Source organism: Salvelinus fontinalis, chromosome 4 (assembly GCF_029448725.1).
Source record: "Salvelinus fontinalis isolate EN_2023a chromosome 4, ASM2944872v1, whole genome shotgun sequence".
Classification (NCBI taxonomy): Eukaryota; Metazoa; Chordata; class Actinopteri; order Salmoniformes; family Salmonidae; genus Salvelinus; species Salvelinus fontinalis.
In genome coordinates, this window is record NC_074668.1 from 36,810,921 (window position 1) to 36,838,920 (window position 28,000).

The 28,000-nt window shown below is 45.3% G+C and overlaps 1 protein-coding gene across 3 annotated transcripts; it reads right to left on the minus strand.

The window, feature by feature from the left end:
• Window positions 1-50: 50 nt before the first annotated feature.
• Window positions 51-27,978, minus strand: epg5 (ectopic P-granules autophagy protein 5 homolog (C. elegans)). 3 transcript variants are annotated; one of them, XM_055919996.1, is made up of 47 exons: window positions 27,881-27,957; window positions 27,376-27,474; window positions 27,108-27,206; window positions 26,252-26,959; window positions 25,864-26,124; window positions 25,543-25,741; window positions 25,282-25,418; window positions 25,057-25,164; window positions 24,791-24,864; window positions 24,343-24,451; window positions 24,113-24,227; window positions 23,544-23,694; window positions 23,299-23,448; window positions 22,973-23,130; window positions 22,655-22,806; window positions 22,411-22,551; window positions 22,009-22,170; window positions 21,806-21,928; window positions 21,470-21,732; window positions 20,712-20,852; window positions 20,344-20,488; window positions 19,995-20,192; window positions 19,735-19,842; window positions 19,437-19,559; window positions 19,047-19,213; window positions 18,289-18,516; window positions 18,093-18,216; window positions 11,414-11,558; window positions 10,410-10,581; window positions 10,148-10,313; window positions 8,489-8,631; window positions 8,235-8,391; window positions 7,829-8,023; window positions 7,467-7,680; window positions 7,198-7,373; window positions 6,890-7,097; window positions 6,693-6,768; window positions 6,381-6,484; window positions 6,087-6,262; window positions 5,678-5,881; window positions 5,274-5,483; window positions 4,970-5,114; window positions 4,649-4,891; window positions 4,245-4,458; window positions 3,949-4,161; window positions 2,209-2,323; window positions 51-2,116 (listed from the first exon to the last, which is right to left on the minus strand). In XM_055919996.1, the coding sequence occupies exons 3-47, from the start codon at window positions 27,153-27,155 to the stop codon at window positions 1,934-1,936; spliced, it is 7,752 nt and encodes a 2,583-aa protein (XP_055775971.1). In that variant the 5' UTR covers window positions 27,156-27,206; window positions 27,376-27,474; window positions 27,881-27,957; the 3' UTR covers window positions 51-1,933. The 3 variants fall into 3 exon arrangements, with proteins under 3 accessions (XP_055775971.1, XP_055775969.1, XP_055775970.1); XM_055919994.1 differs by lacking the exon at window positions 27,376-27,474 and having other exon boundaries at window positions 27,881-27,978; XM_055919995.1 differs by lacking the exon at window positions 27,376-27,474 and having other exon boundaries at window positions 27,877-27,976.
• Window positions 27,979-28,000: the final 22 nt, after the last annotated feature.

Sequence of the window (28,000 nt, forward strand, 5' to 3'; positions counted from 1 at the left end):
ACAGACGAGGTGCCAGACATTAACACATGATTGATGAGACTTAAACACGGTTTCATTTCAGAAAAATCATTTATTCCAGATCCAAATTGCGTTATCACACTTCTAAACACCATATCACCAGGGGTGGAATTGGGGAGAAATGTGTAAACACTGTTCCCAGAGTGAATTCCTTAGTGATTATCCCCCCCCCCCCTCAACATTACCCATCTGTATATTATGATCCTCTGCTAGGCTTGCCTGTAGACGAGGTTGATCATATACACACAGCCAGCCAGCGAGGAGTACATTCGGGGGGTCGGGGGGGCAAGACCTGGCACACTTCCTCATTCTAGACTACTGAACAAGGAGTCATGTCTGTTTTACACCTTACTTTTCTATCTGATCACCCTGTAACATTGCTCCCCCCTGAGCAAGCCCCTGGCAGCCCATAGTCAGGCTGGCAGTAAGGCAGGTTACATGCTGTACAATCATATCACTGCTGTTGTTCCTGCTGCTGCGTCATACCATAGTACTCCGGAATATCTGGCTGCATCTCAAATGGCACCCAATTACCTATATAGTGCAATACTTTTGACCAGAGTCCCATAGGTCCTGGTCGAAACTAGTGCACTATAAAGTGAATAGGGTGCCATTTGGGAGACGCCCTGAATAAATGACTAATAACCAAGTGTGCTTCTACAAAGCATAGAAGACAAGGTGGTTTTTCCTAAGGCTAATTGATAAGTTGAGTGTATTTGGCACAAACAATAAAAGCACTTTTAGCCAATTCAACCATTCTGCCTTCAGTCATAGCAGGCCATGTAACTGATGGGTTGATCCCCTGGCATTCAATATGGGCAATTTAATACTGGTATGTAAAATCGTCCTCCACATGCACCACTGGGGATGAACTTAAAAGAGCTCTAAATAACTTAAACATCACGAGTTATAATCTCCATCATTAAATGTTGATCACAGAGAATAAGTGAAATCAGTGGCACTGGTTTATGGTAATGTCTGTGAGTTTGTTTCTCATACTAACTCTGCTTCATAATTGTCATCCAGCACTTGCAACATCAGCCATAGGCAAAATGTGAAGGAACCTGCTCAAGTAATTAAAAATAAAAGGCAACACCCTTTAAGAAAAAAAAGCTAGAGAGAGAAATAGGAAGTGGCGAGAGGAGAGAGAGAGAGAGAGAGAGAGAAATAGGAAGCCAAACAGAGAGAGTAAGGGCTCTATTTAATCAGATCCGATTTAGCCGACATCCGGTCATTTTGACAGTGTCTGAGGTGGAACTGCTTTATTGCTGTCAAATCCACAAGTGGCTCCTGGCATTATACCTAAAGCAGGCATTACCAGTAAGAGAAATCCCATGCAGCCTTTTTACAAGATCAAACACTGGAATGTGAGATGCAAGATAGAAATCCTTATTATTTTATTTAATGATTTTCAATTTGAGCGTAATCATTTCTATATTTCTATATAGCCTAGACCTTTTCGTTCTGAACTAATGCGAGTGGGACTGGTGTGGCTTCGTGACAATGATCAAGAGCAGCTACTCACCGGTTTGACAGCTCCAACGCAGTTACACTTCACACACGGCCAAAACATCAGCTATGCGGTTGTCGGCTATTGCCAGATAACGCTTGATCTGATTGAATCTATGCCTAAGTATCACACTCTAATAAACTAGACATTTAACTGATAAACTTATAGTTGTGCCACAATCACTAGCAGTCAAATCATGTTCTTTGTTGAGATCCAGTCCATTATGGCTATCAGTCCAGCTCCAGCATTCGATGGCTAGTAGGCTACTAGCATATCGGTGCACATCTCAAATGACACTATATTCCCCATGTAGTTCCCTACTTTCACCACAGGATAGACTGCTGTTTCTAACTTTTCCTGTTTAGCATACTGTGTTACAGTGCTAGCCGATGCTAACTGGCACTGCTATCGTATGATGTTAAGGTATCCTTGGTCTGGGTAGAGGAGGTTGGCCAGCAGAGAAAGGAGGCAAGGTCCATCTCTAAGACAGTGTCCTGGGTAGTAGATGAACTGGACAGCTTTTACTATTGAGTCCTTTAGGTCAGCATACTGTTTACTGCTGGGCATGGCCTCCAACACAACCAGAGCCTAGAAACACAGACGAAACACACAAGCTGAGCAACTGTGTGTGTGTGTGTGCGTGTGTATATATGTATGCGTGTGTATGTATGTGTGTGTACCTGTTGTGCTTTAGCAGTCAGCTGCTGGTCGGTGCTGGGCTGGAGGCGGACCTGGTCCTCTGAGGGAATCTGGACTGAGAGAAACGCAGACAGACTGCGCACCACCACCCTGAACCTAAACATGCACACACCGGAGTTACCAAAAGAATCACACAGTAAACACCGATGGTGATTATACAGTGTTTTCAGAAAGTATTCAGACCCCTTGACTTTTTCCACATTTTGTTAGGTTACAGCCTTATTCTAAAGTTGATTGGATTTTTTATTTTATTTTCCCCCTCAATCTACACACAATAACCCACACTGACAAAGTAAAAATAGGTTTTCAGAAATGTTTAAAAAAACGTATAAAAAAAAAAAGAATCACATTTACATAAGTATTCAGTCCCTTTACTCAGTACTTTTTTGCAGCACCTTTGGCATCAATTACAGCCTCGAGTCTTCTTGGGTATGACGCAAACAAGCTTGGCACACCTGTATTTTGGGAGTTTCTCCCATTCTTCTCTGCAGATCCTCTCAAGCTCTGTCAGGTCGGATGTGGAGAGTTGCTGCATAGCTTTTTTAAGGTCTCTCCAGAGATGCTCGATCAGGTTCAAGTCCGGGCTCGGATGGGCCACTCAAGGACATTCAGACACTTGTCTCGAAGCCACTCCTGCATTGTCTTGGCTGTGTGCTTAGGGTCCTTGTCTTGTTGGAAGATTAATATTTGCCCCAGTCTGAGGTCCTGAGGGCTCTGGAGCAGGTTTTCATCAAGGCTCTCTGTACTTTGCTCCGTTCATCTTTGCCTCGATCCTGACTAGTTTCCCAGTCCCTGCCACTGAAAAACATCCCCACAGCATGATTCTGCCACCACCATGCTTCACCGTAGGGATGGTGCCAGATTTCCTCCAGATGTGACGCTTGGCATTCAGGCCAAAGAGATTCTTGTTTCTCATGGTCTGAAAGTCTTTAGGTGCCTTTTGGCAAACTCCAAGCTGGCTGTCATGTGCCTTTTACTGAGGAATGGCTTCCGTCTGGGCACTCTACCATAAAGGCCTGATTGGTGGAGTGCTCCAGAGATGGTTGTCCTTTTGGAAGGTTCTCCCATTTCCACAGAGGAACTCTAGAGCTCAGTCAGAGTGACCATCGGATTCTTGGTCACCTCCCTGACCAAGGCCCTTCTCCCCTGATTGCTCAGTTTGGCCGGGCGGACAGCTCTAGGAAGAGTCTTGGTGGTTCCAAACTTCTTCCATTTAAGAACGATGGAGGCCACTGTGTTCTTGAGGACCTTCAATGCTGCAGAAATGTTCTGGTACCCTTCCCCAGATCTGTGCCTCCACATAATCCTGTCTCGGATCTCCCTTCAACCTCATGGCTTGGGTTTTGCTCTGACATACACCGTCAACTATGGGACATTTATATAGACAGGTGTGTGCCTTTCCAAATCCACAGGTGGACTCCAATCAAGTTGTAGAAACATCTCAGGGATGATCAATGGAAACAAGATGCATGTGAGCTCAATTTTCAGTCTCATAGCAAAGGGTCTGAATACTTATGTAAATAAGGTATTTCTGTTTTTCTAAAAAAAATGTTTTCGCTTTGTCATTATGGGGTATTGTGTGTAGATTGCTGAAGATTTTTTACTTTATTTAATCCATTTTAGAACAAGGCTGTAACGTAACAAAATGTGTTAAAAGTCAAAGGGTCTGAATACTTTCCGAAGGTACTGTATATGTCCAGTATGTCTGTGAGTGTGAGTACCTGTTGGATAGTGGTGATCGGCGGCCCAATCCTATAGCCCCCAGCAGTCCTGAGCCGAGTCTCTCCTCTCCCATCTGAGAGAGCCGTGTCTGCAGCCTCAGTAGCCCCGCTACCACGGCTGGAACCTCCCCCAGACCCTGCTGCAGATGCTCCACATACACACACAGGGCCTTGTGCCACCAGAGGAACAACTTAGCCTCATCATAGGGACCACTGGGAGAGAGAAAAAACGATATTACCAACACACAGAGAGAGAGAGACACACACACACACACGAGGGAAGGGGGGGGTCAGACCTGGGGAAGACCTGACTGTTCCATGTGTTGAGTAGAGCGAGCGTCCTCTTCTCATTGGCCACTGTGTGTTCCGTGTTGAGGCGCTGCAGGATGTAAGCATAGAGTGTCAGGAAGCTGCCTCCTGATTGGCTCTCAGACAGGAAGTCGTCCACGGTCAGCTCAGGCACCTGCAGGGACGCCAACACAGGACCCCACCCGACACCCTCCTCTTCCGCTAGAGAGAGAAAAATGAAGAGAGACGGAGGGAGGGGAGAGCAAGCGATAGCGTGAGGTTTTCACTGCATGTCTGAAATAAAATACATCTGTCCATCACCAGTACCCCCTGCTGACAAACCCTGACATAGACCCTCCCCTAAGACCTTCCTTGGTAAACCCCTCCCTATGGTTACTGTCTCCGTGGTTACCATGGGTGAAGTAAGCGGTGATGCAAGCCTCGGTGATGCGGGTCATGTGGCGTACAGACGCTAGGCAACGGGAGCAGGCTGTCAGGAGCGGCAGCACTGGGAAACCCTGCCCCTTCCTGTCCAGCCAGCCAATGACACGAGCTGCCAAGGCCTCGCCTGTAGACACGCCCACTCCGTTCAGCAGAGCCAACGAATCACAGAACAGACTAGAGAACGCCATGTGTCTCTGCTCCAAGCCCACCTCTACACACACAAGAGACAGAGAGACAGAGGTTATTGATGAAGGTGATGATGATGAAGATGACTATGAAGAGTTCTTACCAGGTGGGTTGAAGGTGATGATGCTCTCCAGTAGTGCCTCTAACTGCGTCTCCAGGTTAGCCAGACTGATGCTACCACTCTGCTCCAGCGAGACCAGACACTGGACACACCAGCGCACACACACACCGGCCTTCAACGTCTCCTCCTACTCGGAGAGAGAGGGAGATTAATGCATTCATTTTGTCTGTGGTAATGAGAGAGACAGTCTGTCTATATTAGAGTGAGGAGAGATTGACTGTCTGTTAATGATAAAACTAGAGAAAGAGAGGGAGGGTGACATTCTGTTGTGTTCCCTCTTTCTCACCCAGTATGGCATCCCATGGGGACGTGGCTGCAGCCCAGCAGCGCTGCGTAGTGATAGGAGCAGCGTCTGAGGGGCGGAGTCTGCGCTGAGCAGCAGAGCGTGAGGGTAATGGGTGCCTACATATCCTATGATCCCTTGGTAGGAGGAATGGTCCACCTGGTGCCATGGCAGGGAGGCGGACTGGACCAACAGACTAAGGAGAGGGGAGTCCTGGAGGACAGATGGAAAATAAGCTAAACCAGGGACAGACCCTCAACAATTCAATCACCCACATAATACCCACAGAGATGGGGAGTTAACAGAGCTACACACCAGTCATAATGAGGTAATACATGAAGAAATAAACAAAGTGAATACGAAGTTGTGTACAAACACAGCTATCCAGTGTCCTAATTCTCCCTCACCGGTTGGCTGAGAAGCTGCTCTTCTTTAGTGAGGAACACCAGCATGTAGAGTAGATAGACCAGCATCTTGTGTGAGTCTGTGTGTATGTTAGTGTTAGAGCTGGCAGGAGTTTGCAGGCTGTCACTCAGAACGCTGACCCAGTTGACCTTACAGAGGACTGCCCCTAGGAACAGGAAGCAGCTCTTAGGACTTCCTCTCTCCACCTGCAGAGGAACAGATTAACCTTGGGTAAAGAATCACTCTACACCTCCCTAATGCTACATCGCAGAGCACTACCCGCAAACAAGTCCTGTAGACTGTGATACTCAAAGTGTACGAGGAGTCCGTTTGTTTTAGTTATCCAATGAGTTGTGGGTTGAGGTTAGGGATTAAGGAGTCTGGGGTCAGAGTAAGGGGTCCGGGTCTTACATTGAACAGCTGTTCCATGAGGTGTGTATCGGGGTGCAGGTGTGTCCAGGGCAGGCTGCCGAGGTGTGTGTGGTAAAGGTAGAGGAGGTACTCTGGTGTACGAGGAGAGCTGCAGCTGTCACAGTACTGCATCAGACACAGCCACAGAGCTCCACGCTGCCCGGGGAGGAGGCGGTCTGGAACACACACACACACACACACACACACACACACACACACACACACACACACACACCTTAAATGTAGGCTCAAACACATGAATGACTTTCATTACATCTAACATCACACGCAAACCTCTGAACTTGTGGTGTAGTGTTTGGGTCAGCTGGGTGTAGAGATCCACAAGACAGCCTGCAGCGCTGGCATCTGACTCCAACCAGGGATAACACCTCGGATTACTGAGAGAGACAGAAAGGAGGAGAGAGAGTAAGAGAAGATAGGAGAGAGCGTTAAAATATTATAGTCCAAACAGCGCAATGCCACAGGCCTGTAGTTTTGTTAGCGTTATGCAAGGCAAAGTAAGAAAGGGGGGAGTGAGATAGAAAGACAGTGGCAAAGATGGAGAAGAAGAGAGAAATAGACGGAGGGATAGAGAGGTGTGTTTACCTGACATCGTCTGTCTCCAGAACCAGGATCCAGGGCTTAAACAGCCGGACCATCTTACCGTGTAGATCCTGCAGGGCTGAGAGAGACAGAAAGAGGAAGAGATGAGAGGTGGGGAGGAGGAGATATGTCAACAGCGACTGGGGGGGGGGGGGAAGCAGAATGTCTTAGTGAAAAACAGCCTAAACTGTGTCTGGTACCTTTCAGCACTCTGTCTCCCCCTAGTGGCTCCCTGGCGCAGGCGCTGAGCTGCAGGTCGATGAGGTAGCCAACCAGATATCCCCAGAACGTGGTGACCTCACTGACGTATGGCGCCCAGGCGGAGTAAAGGCCAAAGCTACGGAGGTCCGACTTACTGAGACGACAGCGCTGAAAATACTCACACAGCCAATCAACCGTCTCCTCCACCTGAGGAGGGCCAAACAAGAGACAAGGCAGGGTTAAATAAACTGGACTGGAAATGAACAGTATTGAATATGAAGATTTAGGGAGGACTTTCAGCACTCACCTGCTGAGGAGAGAGTGTGATGGGGGCTTGGCTGGGGGAGATGGATGTGGGTTTGGGGGTATCTGCGGTCCCGGAAGGCTCTGCTGTGGATTTGGTTTTGCAGGGGAGAGGAGAGACGCCAAGCACACACAGAGTCACCCTCCAACACTCTGGGCTCAGCAACTGCTCTGTCGAACCTGACAATGACACACACAAGCACACGTTCGACGTCCGCACACACGTTGCACGTTGAAGTCCGCAATAAGAGATAACAAACAAAACAGTCTCACTGGTCATGAGCAGGCGCAGGCAGTCGCTGTAGTGGTCAGGGAAGTGGTGTCTGAGCAACAGGGTCCAGTGTCGTGTGAAGAGGTGAAAGGGCGTGAGGAGGTCAGCCTCGGGGTCACGGCCACAGGAACACAGAGCAGTGTGGACCAGCTCTACCAGTCTGCTACGCTCCGAGAACACTGGCTCGGCCTTACTCAGCCACGCACTCAGGTCAAACTACACAGGGAGAAAGAGAATCTAGTCAACTTAACACAGGAATACCACAGGCCTCCAGTTCTCTGTGTGATGTGTCGAGGTGGAAGTGTGTGTTCTGTGTGGGTGGTGTGTGTAGCTGTTGTGTCTGTTTCTGAAGGTTGCGGCTGACCTTAGTGAGCAGCATGAAGATGACGTCAGCGCTGTCAGGGTGCAGTGATGTCACCACTTCCTTGTAGAGAGAGACAAGCTGATTGGGTGCTGCGTTTGGGGTGAAGAAGGGGGAGAGGAGGGGACACAGACGTCTCTGCTCCAGGATAGTGCTGAGGACACGCCCGCACTCTGCCTGGTTGCCCTGGATAAAAACCTACACACACAAACTGGATTAAAACCTACACAAACTGGATTAACACCTACACACACACAAACTGGATTAACACCTACACACAAACTGGATTAACACCTACACACAAACTTGATTAACACCCACACACACCAACTGGATTAACACATACACACAGTTACGTCCTATGTGTATGAAATTAGTTTGTGTGTGTGTGTGTGTGTGTGTGTAGTACCTGTCCCAGTATCTCGACGCAGGAAGAGAGGTACTGGCGAGTGGGTGGGTGGCGGAGTGTGTCCTCACAGACGAAAGAGACCACCTTGTAGAAGGCAGCCACTCCTACACTCTGCACTGCTGCCGTCGGCTTGGCCTTGTACAAATTCACCAGAGCACTACACACACCCACACATTTTTTTACTTTATGGCAAATATGACTATCAACAATTCTAGTTGAGAAATAATTGATACAGGTATGGTGTGTGTACTGACGTAATGAACTTCTCAGTGTGTACTGCAGCCTGGGCAAGGCTCTGAGGGGGAGGAGTCTTGGCTTCCGTCTGCAGCTGCTTAATGTCGCTTCTCAGAGACACGATCTGAGTCTCCACTGCTTCCTGCTTCTGTACACACTCACACTGCACACATACAGAGACGGGAATGAGGGGAAGAGGGGAGGAGGATGCATGTTTACAAAAGGAACACCATGTGAGAATGCTATTCAATGACTACAACTCAGCGTTCAACACCATAGTGCCCTCAAAGCTCATCACTAAGCTAAGGACCCTGGGACTAAACACCTCCCTCTGCAACTGGATCCTGGAATTCCTGACGGGCTGCCACCAGATGGTAAGGGTAGGTAACAACACATCTGCCACGCTGATCCTCAACACAGGGGCCCCTCAGTACTCCCTGTTCACTCGTGACTGCACGGCCAGGCACGACTCCAACACCATCATTAAGTTTGCTGATGACACAACAGTGGTAGGCCTGATCACCAACAACGATGAGACGTAGGGAGGAGGTCAGAGACCTGGACGTGTGGTGCAAGGACAACAGCCTCTCCCTCGACGTGATCAAGACAAAGGACATGTGGACTACAGGAAAAGGAGGACCGAGCACGCCCCCATTCTGATTGACGGGGCTGTAGTGGAGCAAGTTGAGAGCTTCAAGTTCCTTGGTGTCCACATCACCAACAAACTAATATGGTCCATGCACACCAAGACAGTCGTGAAGAGGGCATGACAAAACCTATTCCCCCTCAGGAGACTGAAAAGATTTGGCATGGCTTCTCAGATCATCAAAAGGTTTTACAGCTGCACCATCGAGAGCATTCTGACGGGTTGCATCACTGCCTGGTATGGCAACTGCTCAGCCTCCGACCGCAAGACACTACAGAGGGTTGTGCGTACAGCCCAGTACATCACCGGGGCCAAGCTTCCTGCCATCCAGGACCTCTATACCAGGCGGTGTCAGAGGAAGGCCCTAAAAATTGCCAAGTCTAGGTCCAAGAGGCTTCTAAACAGCTTCTACCCCCCAAGTCATAAGACTCCTGAACAGCTAATCAAATGGCTACCCAGACTCTTTGCATTGCCCCCCCTCTTCTACGCTGCTGCTACTCTCTGTTATTATCTATGCATAGCCACTTTAATAACTCTACCTACATGGTTTCAAATCAAATGTTATTTGTCACATACACATGGTTAGCAGATGTTAATGCGAGTATAGCGAAATGCTTGTGCTTCTAGTTCCGACAATGCAGTAATATCCAACGAGTAATCTATCCTAACAATTTCACAACAACATGTACATGTACATATGACCTCGACACCGGTGCCCCCACACATTGACTCTGTACCGGTACACCCTGTATATAGCACCGCTATTGTTATTTACTGCTGCTCTTTAATTATTTGTTATTCTTATCTCTTACTTTTTTGTATTTTCTTAAAACTGCATTGTTGGTTAAGGGCTTGGAAGTAAAAATTTCACTGTAAGGTCTACACCTGTTGTATTCGGCGCATGTGACAAATACCATTTGATTCGATTATTTGAACAGTCAGTTATTCATGGCGTCACCCTTTCTTAGTGGAATTTTCAAGCAGAATCAGCCCATTCTGAAAATGAAATCAAAACAGAATTTAAAAGTCCTACCGTGACAGTGATGTGTGCCGCTCCCTGGCAGGGCTGGCCCCCCCTCTGCCCTCTGCACTCAAGCGCCATGGTAACCTGCTCTGGCCTGTTCCTGTAGAGTAGAGGAAGACTCTCCAGCAGCTCTGACTCCAACGCCACCTGCTGGGCCTCCCGAGACACTGCAAACCTAAAACACACCAAGCACACTGTGAGCCATGTCCCAAAACATCACATACAGGTATACATCAATGGAATGACGGTTGGTGTGTGTGGGTGTGTGTACCTGGCCTGCTCCTGCAGACAGCGGAGGTCCTGCTGTAGGAGAGTGGAGGCAGCAGCAGGGTCAGCGAGGCAGGCGGAGGGGACCTCTGGTACCGGAGCTCTCTGTGATTGCAGCTCAGGGAGCGGCCGAGGGATAGCGTGCTTTTGCAGGTTAGACTGGATACGCTTCCTCGCTACACACACACACAAAAGGGTTACGACGACAACAACAACAACAATGCCGCTTGGTTTGTTAGCACTAGAATCATTTCCAATGAACACCCTACCTAAAAGCGAGCGATCGCTTTGTGCACAAGTAAGATCAGGGATATTGCCCCTGCGTATTGAAACAGGTCGGTGTAATGGTGAAATGTAAGAGGAACGACTAATGTAAATAGTGACCTTGATGAAATAAAGAATGAAATTCATTTGATCCTCTATTGCCCTTTCTACCATGATATACGCTTGTCCTTACTCCAGAAAGCCCACCAGATATACCCTGGAATTATGTGGCTGAGCCATGAGGAAAAACTGAAATGTTCTTTTCTGTCAATTATGTATTTCCATTTGCAGAATCTTTTGATAAAGCCTGGAATAAAAGAAAAAGGTTGACCTATAATTAAATTATACAAATATTTTGCTCCCACATAGAGAACAGCACCTATGTATATAGATTTTATGTAGGCTTGTCTCTCACATGAATCTTCTCTGTGTGAGACTTGGTTCCAACGCCTTCCGTGTATTCTTTCTGTATTTAACTATTTATTTGTGTTATATTTAGTGCTCTAGGGATAATAATTATTGCTTGGATAACCTTATTTACTATTATATATGAGTTTATTTTTCCACTCTTTACCTGCTGCATCCTGCACAGAACACCGGAAGAATTATCACTGTGAATTATTGTAATGTGTCAATTAATCCCATAATTAATGGGCTGCCAACCAGGCGAGTTGACACAAGAATAAAACGTCATTAATTCAGTCACAACTGCTATGTGCTGAGGCTGTGTTCATGTGTGTGTACCTGCGCTGGGATTGGTATAGTCAGTGAAGGCAGGGTTGTTGCTCTGTATGAAGGTGGGTTCATTCTTCACTTTGTCCCAGAGATCCAGCACCTCCCTCTCATCATACTGGACACGCTCCTGGTCCACATACTCCACCCACAGCTCCTACACTCAACCAATACAATATGATACATCTAGCAAGCAATACAATATGATACATCTAGCCACCAATACAATATGATACATCTAGCCACCAATTCAATATGATACATCTAGCCACCAATACAATATGATACATCTAGCCACCAATACAATATGATACAACTAGCCAACAATACAATATGACACAACTAGCCACCAATACACTATGATACATCTAGCCACCAATACAATATGATACAACTAGCCAGCAATACAATATGATACATCTAGCCAGCAATACAATATGATACATCTAGCCCCCAATACAATATGATACAACTAGCCACCAATACAATATGATACATCTAGCCAGCAATACAATATGATACATCTAGCAAGCAATACAATATGATACATCTAGCAAGCAATACAATATGATACATCTAGCCACCAATACAATATGATACATCTAGCCACCAATACAATATATCTAGCACCAATACATCTAGCCACCAATACAATATGACACAACTAGCCACCAATACAATATGATACATCTAGCCACCAATACAATATGATACATCTAGCCACCAATACAATATGACACAACTAGCCACCAATACAATATGATACATCTAGCCACCAATACAATATGATACAACTAGCCACCAATACAATATGATACATCTAGCCCCCAATACAATATGATACATCTAGCCACCAATACAATATGATACATCTAGCCACCAATACAATATGACACAACTAGCCACCAATACAATATGATACATCTAGCCACCAATACAATATGATACAACTAGCCACCAATACAATATGATACATCTAGCCCCCAATACAATATGATACATCTAGCCACCAATACAATATGATACATCTAGCCAGCAATACAATATGATACATCTAGCCAGCAATACAATATGATACATCTAGCCCCCAATACAATATGATACATCTAGCCACCAATACAATATGATACATCTAGCCAGCAATACAATATGATACATCTAGCCAGCAATACAATATGATACATCTAGCAAGCAATACAATATGATACATCTAGCAAGCAATACAATATGATACATCTAGCCACCAATACAATATGATACAACTAGCCAGCAATACAATATGATACATCTAGCCACCAATACAATATGATACATCTAGCAAGCAATACAATATGATACATCTAGCCAGCAATACAATATGATACATCTAGCCAGCAATACAATATGATACATCTAGCCAGCAATACAATATGATACATCTAGCAAGCAATACAATATGATACATCTAGCCAGCAATACAATATGATACATCTAGCCAGCAATACAATATGATACATCTAGCAAGCAATACAATATGATACATCTAGCCACCAATACAATATGATACAACTAGCCCCCAATACAATATGACACATCTAGCCTCCAATACAATATGATACATCTAGCCAGCAATACAATATGATACATCTAGCAAGCAATACAATATGATACATCTAGCCAGCAATACAATATGATACATCTAGCCACCAATACAATATGATACATCTAGCCACCAATACAATATATCTAGCACCAATACATCTAGCCACCAATACAATATGATACAACTAGCCACCAATACAATATGACACAACTAGCCACCAATACAATATGACACAACTAGCCACCAATACAATATGATACAACTAGCCACCAATACAATATGATACATCTAGCCACCAATACAATATGACACAACTAGCCACCAATACAATATGATACATCTAGCCACCAATACAATATGATACAACTAGCCACCAATACAATATGATACATCTAGCCCCCAATACAATATGATACATCTAGCCCCCAATACAATATGATACATCTAGCCAGCAATACAATATGATACATCTAGCCAGCAATACAATATGATACATCTAGCCAGCAATACAATATGATACATCTAGCAAGCAATACAATATGATACATCTAGCAAGCAATACAATATGATACATCTAGCCACCAATACAATATGATACAACTAGCCAGCAATACAATATGATACATCTAGCCACCAATACAATATGATACATCTAGCAAGCAATACAATATGATACATCTAGCCAGCAATACAATATGATACATCTAGCCACCAATACAATATGATACAACTAGCCCCCAATACAATATGATACATCTAGCCCCCAATACAATATGATACATCTAGCCACCAATACAATATGATACATCTAGCCAGCAATACAATATGATACATCTAGCCAGCAATACAATATGATACATCTAGCCCCCAATACAATATGATACATCTAGCCACCAATACAATATGATACATCTAGCCAGCAATACAATATGATACATCTAGCCAGCAATACAATATGATACATCTAGCAAGCAATACAATATGATACATCTAGCAAGCAATACAATATGATACATCTAGCCACCAATACAATATGATACAACTAGCCAGCAATACAATATGATACATCTAGCCACCAATACAATATGATACATCTAGCAAGCAATACAATATGATACATCTAGCCAGCAATACAATATGATACATCTAGCCAGCAATACAATATGATACATCTAGCCAGCAATACAATATGATACATCTAGCAAGCAATACAATATGATACATCTAGCCAGCAATACAATATGATACATCTAGCCAGCAATACAATATGATACATCTAGCAAGCAATACAATATGATACATCTAGCCACCAATACAATATGATACAACTAGCCCCCAATACAATATGACACATCTAGCCTCCAATACAATATGATACATCTAGCCAGCAATACAATATGATACATCTAGCAAGCAATACAATATGATACATCTAGCAAGCAATACAATATGATACATCTAGCCACCAATACAATATGATACATCTAGCCACCAATACAATATATCTAGCACCAATACATCTAGCCACCAATACAATATGATACAACTAGCCACCAATACAATATGACACAACTAGCCACCAATACAATATGACACAACTAGCCACCAATACAATATGATACAACTAGCCACCAATACAATATGATACATCTAGCCACCAATACAATATGACACAACTAGCCACCAATACAATATGATACATCTAGCCACCAATACAATATGATACAACTAGCCACCAATACAATATGATACATCTAGCCCCCAATACAATATGATACATCTAGCCCCCAATACAATATGATACATCTAGCCACCAATACAATATGATACATCTAGCCAGCAATACAATATGATACATCTAGCCAGCAATACAATATGATACATCTAGCAAGCAATACAATATGATACATCTAGCAAGCAATACAATATGATACATCTAGCCACCAATACAATATGATACAACTAGCCAGCAATACAATATGATACATCTAGCCACCAATACAATATGATACATCTAGCAAGCAATACAATATGATACATCTAGCCAGCAATACAATATGATACATCTAGCCAGCAATACAATATGATACATCTAGCAAGCAATACAATATGATACATCTAGCCAGCAATACAATATGATACATCTAGCCAGCAATACAATATGATACATCTAGCAAGCAATACAATATGATACATCTAGCCACCAATACAATATGATACAACTAGCCCCCAATACAATATGACACATCTAGCCTCCAATACAATATGATACATCTAGCCAGCAATACAATATGATACATCTAGCCACCAATACAATATGATACATCTAGCAAGCAATACAATATGATACATCTAGCCACCAATACAATATGATACATCTAGCCACCAATACAATATGATACATCTAGCCAGCAATACAATACATCTAGCCACCAATACAATATGATACAACTAGCCACCAATACAATATCACACATCTAGCCACCAATACAATATGACACAACTAGCCCCCAATACAATATGACACAACTAGCCACCAATACAATATGATACATCTAGCCAGCAATACAATATGATACATCTAGCCAGCAATACAATATGATACATCTAGCCAGCAATACAATATGATACATCTAGCAAGCAATACAATATGATACATCTAGCCACCAATACAATATGATACAACTAGCCAGCAATACAATATGATACATCTAGCCACCAATACAATATGATACATCTAGCAAGCAATACAATATGATACATCTAGCCAGCAATACAATATGATACATCTAGCCAGCAATACAATATGATACATCTAGCCAGCAATACAATATGATACATCTAGCAAGCAATACAATATGATACATCTAGCCAGCAATACAATATGATACATCTAGCCAGCAATACAATATGATACATCTAGCAAGCAATACAATATGATACATCTAGCCACCAATACAATATGATACAACTAGCCCCCAATACAATATGACACATCTAGCCTCCAATACAATATGATACATCTAGCCACCAATACAATATGATACATCTAGCAAGCAATACAATATGATACATCTAGCCACCAATGCAATATGATACATCTAGCCACCAATACAATATGATACATCTAGCCAGCAATACAATACATCTAGCCACCAATACAATATGATACAACTAGCCACCAATACAATATCACACATCTAGCCACCAATACAATATGACACAACTAGCCCCCAATAAAATATGACACAACTAGCCACCAATACAATATGATACATCTAGCCAGCAATACAATATGATACATCTAGCCAGCAATACAATACATCTAGCCACCAATACAATATGATACAACTAGCCACCAATACAATATCACACATCTAGCCACCAATACAATATGACACAACTAGCCACCAATACAATATGACACAACTAGCCACCAATACAATATGATACATCTAGCCCCCAATACAATATGATACATCTAGCCCCCAATACAATATGATACATCTAGCCACCAATACAATATGATACAACTAGCCACCAATACAATATGATACAACTAGCCACCAATACAATATAATACAACTAGCCAGCAATACAATATGATACATCTAGCCACCAATACAATATGATACATCTAGCCACCAATACAATATGACACATCTAGCCCCAATACAATATGATACATCTAGCCACCAATACAATATGATACATCTAGGCCCCAATACAATATGATACATCTAGCCACCAATACAATATGATACATCATTCCCCAACACATATATCAACCAATACGACACATCTATCAACCAATGACACATCTATCAACCAACACGACACATCTATCAACCAATACGACACATCTATCAACCAATATGACACGACACATCTATCAACCAATATGACACATCTATCAACCAATGACACATCTATCAACCAATATGACACAACACATCTATCAACCAATATGACACAACACATCTATCAACCAATGACACATCTATCAACTAACACATCTATCAACCAATACGACACATCTATCAACCAATACGACACATCTATCAACCAACACGACACATCTATCAACCAATACGACACATCTATCAACAAATACGACACATCTATCAACCAATACGACACATCTATCAACCAATACGACACATCTATCAACCAATACGACACATCTATCAACCAACACGACACATCTATCAACCAATATGACACGACACATGTATCAACCAATACGACACATCTATCAACCAATATGACACGACACATGTATCAACCAATACGACACATCTATCAACCAATATGACACGACACATGTATCAACCAATACGACACATCTATCAACCAATATGACACGACACATCTATCAACCAATACGACACATCTACCAACCAATATGACACGACACATCTATCAACCAATACGACACGTATATCAACCAATACGACACATCTATCAACCAATTCGACACATCTATCAACCAATACGACACATCTACCAACCAATATGACACGACACATCTATCAACCAATACGACACGTCTATCAACCAATACGACACATCTATCAACCAATTCGACACATCTATCAACCAATTCGACACGTCTATCTACCAACACGACACGTCTATCTACCAACACGACACGTCTATCAACCAACACGACACGTCTATCAACCAATACGACACGTCTATCAACCAATACGACACGTCTATCAACCAATACGACACGTCTATCAACCAATACGACACGTCTATCAACCAATACGACACGTATATCAACCAATACGACACGTATATCAACCAATACGACACGTATATCAACCAATACGACACATCTATCAAGCAATACGACACATCTATCAAGCAATACAACATTACACATCTATCAAGCAATATAATATGACATCTATCAAGCAATACAACATTACACATCTATCAAGCAATACAACATTACACATCTATCAAGCAATATAATATGACATCTATCAAGCAATATAATATGACATCTATCAAGCAATACAATATGACACATCTATCAACCAATACATCAAAGGCAAAGCAGAGGCAACAGTGGCAAGGAAAAACACACGACACACACACCTGTTGCTTGTGCATGACCTTGGCCAGTCTTTGGGGGTCATACTGTGGTGGGAGAGAGGGCAGATACACTTCCTTCTTCTGAAGAGTCTCATCGTCCAACCACACGGCAAACACGGCAAACAGCCTGTGAACAACCAATCAGATCAGCCTGGGAAACAGCCCGTCACAAAGGGGAGGGGCTAGTAGCTGTACGTACCTGACCAGCTCTGTGTGTATCTGTGGGGAAGTGAGGAAGAGATGTGGAGGGGAGTTGGGGCGGTCCTCTCCCTGGCTGGGGGTGTATGTTGGGAGCACCCTCAGGGCCTGGCTGGCGGTGTGGTGGAAGTCAGACACCTCCTGTAGTCTCTGTCTCAGATCTCTCAGTAACACCGCCTGAGACGAGCCCTGGAAGAACCGACGACCAATACAGCCCCCTGCATCCAGACTGCAGACACCAGAAACAGGGGGTCACAGAACATTACTGAATTTATACCAGCCTAGAGCAGGGTTCTCCAAGTGGGGTCCACAGTCAAATCTCAAAATAAATAAATAAACTAACAGATTAAAGTAATATGGGCCAAAAGAACCGTGGAATAAGTTTAGAGGGTGTAGTACAATGTAATATTATTCATCTACAATTTATATTCTTAACCCTGGGCAACATGGGCCTGGGAGGCTCACAGGGATATCGGTATCCACAGTACTCCACCAAGTATTTCCCCAATTGATTCATTTGTTTACATAAATGCACTGTAACTTAAGCTGTAAAACTCCCAAGTTCTTTCTCTGCCACATCGACAAATGTGTAGAATTGCAGGAAATGATCTTGTAAACTGCAACATTCTCTCAGTGATGTCAAGACGCAGGACTCTAAAATGTTAATTCCCAGGGCCAGAGACTGGGTTCGTCCAGCCACGCACCGCCGAAGTCATAGAACCACTGGCCTAGAGGTTATGGTGTGTGTGTGTGTCGTACCCATACTCAGGTCCTGGCTGTCTCAGGTAGAGCTGCAGGAACCTCTGCCAGACGAGGGGGAGTAGCGGGTGGTCAGGGGGTGTGGACAATGCCTGACACGCCCACCTGTACACCTGCAGCCGCTGCAGAGATGGAGCCACTGGGAGCTTCAACCGCTGCTGGGCCTTCTGTCTCACACAGACACAAGAAACACAAAGATAGTGAAACACAAACACTATGTATCTCAGATTAAGGCTTATAACTCTCTCATAGTTGTATTGTTCTGCTGGTCAGGTGAGAGGTTGGAGTGTGTGTACCTTCAGAGCCTGGTCAGATGAGAGGTTGGAGTGTGTGTGTGTGTACCTTCAGAGCCTGGTCAGGTGAGAGGTTGGAGTGTGTGTGTGTGTGTACCTTCAGAGCCTGGTCAGGTGAGAGGTTTGGATCAGACAGTAGTTCATGCTCCACACAGCGTCTCAGCTGAGAATCCTCCTCAAACATCCCCTCCATGTTCAACACCAGCCACGCAAACCACACCTAAACACACACAGTTATCATTTCACATACAAACCACACCTACACAGACTTTTAGTTTAGGTGTGGTTTTTAGCAGAATTTTTGGGAAAACGCAGCAAAAATGTTTTCTTTTGTTTCACACAGAATGACAGCACGGATACGACAAGATAGATAGGACTGAGGTTAAAGTTCTCACCTCCCCGCTCAGCGATTGGCCCTCAATGAATGAGGGTGTGGCATTTCCAGAAATCCAGCCAACCAGGGAAGAGAGCAGACCCCGGTCTCCATGGTAACCTAAGGCAATCTACAGAGGGGTGAAAGAGAGCATCACAGATTGATCTACAGTGTGTGTTTGTGTACTCTTTCTTCACAGAAAAAGAACACACACTGATCAAAAATATGCATAACAGATGAAATATATGGGACTCTACATCTTCTGTCTGTGTGTGTGTGTACCTTGTGCTGCTGGTACAGTAATCTCTGTACACACTCCTCCTGGTGGTGTGTGAAGGCGGAACGACAGATCTGATCCATCAGGAATAGAACGGTCCTGTCTCGGTACCATAGGTTCTGCTGGGTTAGAATTCCCACCCAGAACTCTAGAACAGCTGCCGGACCAACACGACCTGGCCTAGAACTCTCCACCATGTGAGTCTGAAAGAGAAAAAAAACACACACACTCATCGTGAAGAGATTCATGGACTGTTCAGAGGCAGGAACATCCACTTCTACAGCTGGCCAAACTACTGATCTGGTTAACCCCATGTTTCACACCAGTTCTGATGTATTAGGTGTGTGTACATACCTGTATGACACTGTTGAGCAGGCGTACCATGTCCCCATAGGTGCCTCCAGTGAAGAGTGGCGCCACCCTGTGGGTAACCTGCTGCGTTACACCCTGAGGACACACACCGTCGCACTGCAGGAACAACTGGACACAGCCCACAAACCTGGCACAGAGAGAGGAAGAGAGAAACATATATCGTAGTCCAAACATAGCAATACCACAGCCCTCCAGTTGAGTGAGATTTTAGTGGGATTTTAAGGTTTCGTTTAGGTAGGGGTAAAAGATACTGAAAGTTAACTGTAGAAGGAAGCTGAGCGGGCAGAAAAGAGGGAGGATGTTGTCCAGTACAGAGGAATTGGGTCTAGGACATAGTGTGTATCTCTTACTGTGTGTTCTTCAGCAGGTAGAAGCTGAGAGGGTAGGTAGGAGGGAGGATGTTGTCCAGGAGATGGACAGCAGCTCTCAGATGTTGAGACTGAATCAGGTTCTTCAACAGATCCACTCCCTCTGTGCAAAACACCTCCAGACTGGGATAAGACAGACAGACAGACAGACAGACAGACAGACAGAAATAGATGTTACACACAATAGTACAGAGAGAGACTTTAAACACATGTGCAGTGTGTCTGTATGTAACTGTGCTGTGGTCCTCACCAACCGGCTAGAGGGCTCATAGGGATAGTGACTTTGCACTCTGTGCCGGTAACCGCACCTTGCTTCACTGACCTGTAATACTAATAACTGCACTATACTGCTTTTGCACCATGTACACTTCTTCACAAGACGGTATACACACACACACACACACACACACACACACACACACACACACACACACACACACACACACACACACACACGTCACAGCAGCACCCCTCACTCTGCATATATAGATATATCCCCACTGTAAATTGTAACGTTATATCCTCACTGTAGCTCAGCCTATACTATAGGGTTTTATGATTACTGTATTTATATTGTATATTCTGTATGTCGACTTTGTGTACATTTCTCTGTCTGTATTCTGTTTGTACATTTGTCTATTGCTGGCAGCACCTGTTCATTAAGTCTAATTCCACGTATGTGGAAATGTACTTGGCGAATAAAGGGATTCTGATGTGAGAGAGAGAGCAGATGGTCATACCTGTGTCCTACAGATGTCATGGCGATGGCCAGGTAGCAGCCAATGGGAAGGCCCGCCTTTACGGCCCTTAGAACAGGGTGCATGTTGGGGGCGTGCGTGAGCTCCGGAGAGGGGTTAGGGGCAGAGCCGGGGGTGGACCAAGCTGCTTGAGGATACTGGGTGTTGCCATGGAGCTTCAGCCTTAGCAACAGTTGCCAGGCCCACTGGCTGAAGGAAGCCTCAGGAGACAGACCCAGACGGAGAACACTAGCCAGGTAGGACACCTGATCGACAGAGAGATGTGTGTTAACCTCAGAGATGAGACGGGTGTATGATGTGCACTAATGTTTGCGTTACCTGTTTGATTCCCTCTGAGATGAGTCCATTGTATGGCTTGTCTGTGAGGTATTTCTGATAGGCTTCTGCCACCAGCAGAGCAACTTCACTGTGGAGAGAGGAGGGCAGGGCCAGAGTCCCATCCTACAAGACACACGCACTCAACATTACACGCTATACACACTCAAACTCAATGATGGGTTAGGTGTGTGTGTGTGTAGTACCTGTGTGTAGCCCCAGTCCAGTCCTTCCAGTAGAACACAGGCCAGGCTGTTCTCCACAGCAGAGAGGGGGTGTTGGAGCAGCCAGCCACCGATCACACACACTTCCTCCGGGCTAGGACGCCACAGGAACAGGGGCAGCTCCTTACTGAGGTACAGTGCCACCTAACATACACAAGGCTAATCAACATGCAGGTGTACTTAACCCAACCACCTATTTACACTTGAAGTCTTCATCCCCATCCTTTCCACAGCAACCCCAGGTGTTGACAGACGCCACACACACACACACACACACACACACACACACACACACACACACACACACACACACACACACACACACACACACACACACACACACACACACACACACACACACACACACCACACACACACACACACCATGCCGACTGTCTCGATGGTCTCTCTGAGTCTGTCCAGCAGGACTGAGATGATGTAAGGATGAGCGGTTGCTATGGCGGCCAGCAGCTCCCGCCCCACCTTCGAGTAGGTTTCCCTGGTAGACACACTGACATAGGACACCTGGAGGCAGGGATGGAAATAAAGGGTGACCTGCAGTAGAAAATGGCAGCCGGCTTTGCTGCGACCTCTATTCATTCCGTGTGAAAAATGATGTGCGTGTTACCTGGAAGACGAGGAGAGCTATAGTGGTAATGAAGGTGGGGTCAGAGTGGTGGGTGGGCATGGCCATGTGAGCTAGCGCCGTGAGGAGAGAGATTCCATCAGAACTGTTGACGTCACACAGCCATTTCTCAAACCTCTCCTGGTGACTCGGCTCTGCAATACACGTGAGTACATCATTAACGTACGGTTCCTGTGCATGTGTGTGAATGTATGATATTGAGCTCTATTCTGTGTTGTTGTTGTTGTTGTTTTAGTACATTGTGTTTTTGGAAAAAGTACTTGTCATTCCTATCATCATTGTGTATGTGTGTGTGTGTACCTCTGAGGGCCTGTAGGCAGGTGTATGTGTTGTCTGTAGAGTTGAGTGTGTCCGGTGCAGCGGTCTCTGCACACTGCATCACGTACAGAACTCTCCACAGCATGGAACTGGACAGGGTTCCATAGGGCATCTCTGACATGAACAGCCAGATACCCAACCTAGGAGAACACACAGTCAGATAATACACAAACACTTTACACCCTCTCTCTCACTTTACACACGCTCTTTCTCTCACACAAACAAGTATGCACGCACTCCCCAATCAATATTCTTACTGCCTTGTAAGAATAGACAGCCAAAAACATGACATTTCTTCCCCCTCGCACCTCTTGTTTCTAAGGACGTGTAGTACAGCTCTGAGGAACAGATGGTCGTATTCTAGCTGCAGTTTCTCCAGAGAGATGGCACTGGGCCGAGCTGGACCAGCAACACTCACATACTGGGCCCAGTGATCACTGACGTAACACACCGTCATCCTGCAGGGAGGGAGCGCACAGGAGGCAGCGGTTACACACCTTTACAAAACACATCTAGACCTACATCTAAAATGTACTGCGTGTGGGTGTCTTACCGTATGGTGTGTCCGATGCGTTTGACTAGCTGGCGGTAACGAGCGCTGTCGTAGGTGTTCAGACCCACGGCTAGCAGCTCGATCAGTGACGAGGCGAACGCAAACACACGCATCATCTTCTGACTGGAGCAGGCCTTGGGCTCATAGACACCTAGATAAAGAACATCCGTTATAAAATGGTAGGACAGTCACACGGCTACACACACATCTGAAGCCAAGAAGCAGGCACCAGAATAACAGAATTACCACGTCAGGCAAATACATGACAACACACGCGCGCGCGCATACACACACAGCTTCACTTTCGTGAAATGTCAGGACTTTTTGGAGTGTAAAAATATTTGACCATTAAAAATCTTATTGTCCCTAATCCTAACCTAACCCCTTAACCTAACCCCAAAACCCTAACCCTTAAGCTTAAAATAGCACTTGAACAAATTCAGGTCCTGACTTTTCAGAAAAGTCATTGTTTTCATACCTTTTCAGGACATTCGGGTGAAATGTTCGGACATTGGGATCCTGATAATGTAGGAAAACAAGTACACACACACACACACACACACACACACCCTTCTTGCTCATCTCCAGCAGGTGTGTGAAGAGCTGTTGGAAGGGGAACTGGGATAGCAGAGAGATCAGGTCCTCTTCACACAGTAACAACCAGCTGCTCTCTGGATCCTCATCCTGAAAAACACACATGCACATCAGCAACCTTACAACACTTCTACCAACGCTCCTAGGGTCAACTTCCCTGAAATACCACACACACCAACACATGCATGCACACACACACGGTTACCTCCTCTCCACCTTCATCCACTAGGGTCCAGTTGCCAGACTCAGGGCCGGAGGCTGCAGCACTCTGACTCTCACAGGGCTTCATGTGGCTCATGAACTCAGCCCGGTGTCTAAAGATGAAAGGTCAACAATCAGAGAGAAAAACCCATAGGGAGCTAACTCTAAATGTTGAAAAATCACATAAATAGGTAAGGATTAGAGATGAAAGGTCAAGGTTAGGGCTACCAGACTGGAGACATGAGGGTGGTGACATGTAGGGTTAGGGGTCAGGGGCCAGAGTGAGAAGTTAGGGTTCTTTACCGGACTGGAGACATAAGGATGGTGACATGTAGGGTTAGGGCCAGGGGCCAGAGTGAGAAGTTAGGGTTCTTTACCGGACTGGAGACATGAGGATGGTGACATGTAGGGTTAGGGGTCAGGGGCCAGAGTGAGAAGTTAGGGTTCTTTACCTGACTGGAGACATGAGGATGGCCAGAGCCTGCATGAACTGCTGTACTCCTGAGGGGTTTCCCAGGACCTGGATCTGAAACACACACCCCCAAGCATGTTTTAGTTAAGACTGCTAACTTCACCTGGCAATGATGCCATTGTTAGCCGAATATGATAACCTGCCAAAAAGCATACAGAAATAGTGGAGTGAGCCTTCATTCATAAACCAGGCCTACTTTTGAGGAAATCAAAACAATAAACAAACTAGATAGAGGGTGTGTCTCACCTGTAAGAAGGCTGCAGCCCACTTGCCCACTCCTGCAGAACAGCACAGCAGATGGTTCAACAGGTAGAGGTGTTCTCCTGATCCCCCCACACGCAGTAACACTGCCACCTATACACAACACACACACCACAGCATAGCATGACTAAACTGCACAACAGGTGGGACAACAGGTACTGCTGTACCAGGGCTAGTGTTGAGGTTTACTGTGTGTGTCTGTGTGTGTACCAGTCTCTGCAGCCAGAGGTGGATGTCTGTCTGGAACTGCGTGTCGTCCAGGACTCTCCGTGTGAAGCTGAAGAGAACACTGATGCTCTCCTTCAGAGGGAGGAGGGAGCTGGGCTGGCTCTGGGTACCACACATATCTACAATACACACACATACACTTGACTAATTAAACAAAGAAACACACTAAACATGTGTACAATATGGTAAATATGAAATGAAATCCCACCTGTGCGTATATGTATGTACGGTGTGTGTTCTCACCGTGGAGCAGGCAGTGTAAGTATGACTCCACCTGAAGACGTGACAGCAGGGCTGTGTATGCGTGCAGCGCCACCTTCTGGTGCAGGAGTTCAGAGCGGGCCTCGAACAGCTTCCGCAGCTCCATCAACACAGCCTCACTGAAGTCAGCCTGCTGGAAGCGGTGGTAGCCATACACCTTAGACTGGTCCCCACACACACCCTGGAGAGAAAGAAAGAAAGGGTTTAAAGAGAGAGACGAAGAACAGGAGTGTATTGTATAACTTTGTAGCTTCTGTGTTATGTGCTAAGTCGTAAACTAACAGAATCTATTTAACCACATACCTGAAGTGTGAGCTGTTCATCTCTGAAGCTCCAGAGTCGGTTCTGTGTGGTGTTACAGTCAGAGGTGTGTGTGTGGAGCTGTGTGTGTGCGTGTGTCAGCTGTCTGCGGCAGCGCCAGTAGTTCTGCAGGAGTTCTGTCAGCTCGTGGCCTTCCTGCCGGGCCAACACTGCGAACCGGGCTGCACACACCTCCACCCCCTCCACCCACACACACATCCCCCCACCCGGCTCCCACACACTCAGCTGCTCCAACGAGAATGCCTTCAGGAAAAACACAAGACAGTCGACACTATAAATAAATATTATTCACCATTCTTTTGTAACATAGATAGCTTTTTAATATAAAGCAGTTTGAGCCCACAATGGGTCATAGTAAGTGTGTGATTACCTGTAGTTCTGGGCTGGGCTGGGGTAGTTCAGGGTACAGTCTGGTCCTGGAGCCCTCAGATGGAGCTAGTTCCACAACAGGCTCCAGACTGGGAGGACACTCCTGCTCCCCTAGAGCCAGAACAGCAGGGCCCCTTGTCCCACAGGCCCGCAGAGCCTCCTCATGCAGCTGCATCAGGGAGCCCTCCTCCAGTGTGGGTAGTGAGGGGTAGAGGGCAGGGGCGCTGGGAGCCAAGGGTGTCTCAAGCGTCGTAGATATGCAGGCCTGAGCCTGGATATGGGTTTTGTTCTGGGTCTCTCTCCCCACCTCAGTGCTCGGTGGTTCAGCTCTGAGCTCAGCCCCTTGGGCCTCTCCTCTCCCCTCATCCCTCTTCTCTGGCTCTGTCTCTGTCTCAGAGGGCTTTTCTAGTGTCTGGGGTGAGGTTGATGATAATGTCTGTGATAATGTGGATGATGAAAGTGTTTGTGATGCTGGTAATGATTCCTCTGATGTCTGTGGTAATATCTGTGTTGATGGTTGTGATGTCTCTGATAAAGTCTCTGATGCCTCTGCCAGGCCCTGTTGTTGCTCTGTCCCCTCGTAGGGCAGACTGAGGGGGATGTCTGTGAACTCAGAGCTGGGCGGGGCAGCAGCACCAGCTTCCTCATCACAACCAGCAGAGAGAGCTGTGGGACTCTTCACTCGTCCACTCTGCCTCTGTTTCCTGTCCTGTTGGGGGTAACACACAACAGTAGTCTGACTGGTTGTTACTCATGAATAATGACAGGTTAATACATACTATCATATGCTTTAACCATCATTCAATAAACAGACAGTAGTCTGCCCTCAGGGACATACAGGAGTGTACTGTACATACCTGAGACCTGCTACTGGTCTTGGACTTCTTTTGTCTCACAGCCTCCATCTGTCATATCCTTCACACCTTGTTCCTCTCACCACATTCACCCTAAGGGTTCTAAGGGGAGAAAACAGTGGGTCTGTTAAATGGGAGCACAACAGTCAACTCACAGTCTTTGGTACATGATTATTTTCTAATCTCACATTAGCCAGCTTGGTCCTGGCTGCCAACACAGGGCCAAATGATAATCCTGTCATTCATGCGTCAGCAAAACAACACCACTCACGTGACTACTGATGATAAACAAGGACCTAGATGTCTGTGTTATCTTTACATGAAGGCGGTTCTTGTTAGCAAATAGGCGTGGGTTTAGACCGGTCTCGAGCTGTATAGGGTAAGGGTTAGCTATTTAGAGTTAGTTGGTGTCGGGAAAACGAAACACATCCACCCCTCTCCTCGCATAGCACAAGCAAAGCAATGGCTAGAGAGGGTGTAATGACAGTCGTCGGTTGGCACAGTGTACCCCAGTTTACCTATCCCCTTCAGTTGATTCCAAATAAGCTCTGCCATCTAGCTATCTTAAACAAACTGGGGGAAACATATTGTCGTTAACGTTACTAGCTAGCTAGCAAGCAAGCTAGCTACACGTAGCGCTCTCGAGGAGTGCGAAAACAATGATATAATATAGCTAGCTAGCACCAGTTTTTTTGGTGTAGCTAACGCTAGCTATAATGATCAGCTGTAAACTGTAGGCTAAACCCCTAAAAAAAAATACAATGCTACCTACCTACCTTTGTAAAACAATTTGATCAACGCCAGCGAAGTGACATTTGTCAACACATCAGCTGTTATTTGTTTTGCTCCAGGAAGGAACAGTTATCGCGATAATATTTCGTCACATGACTCCTGCA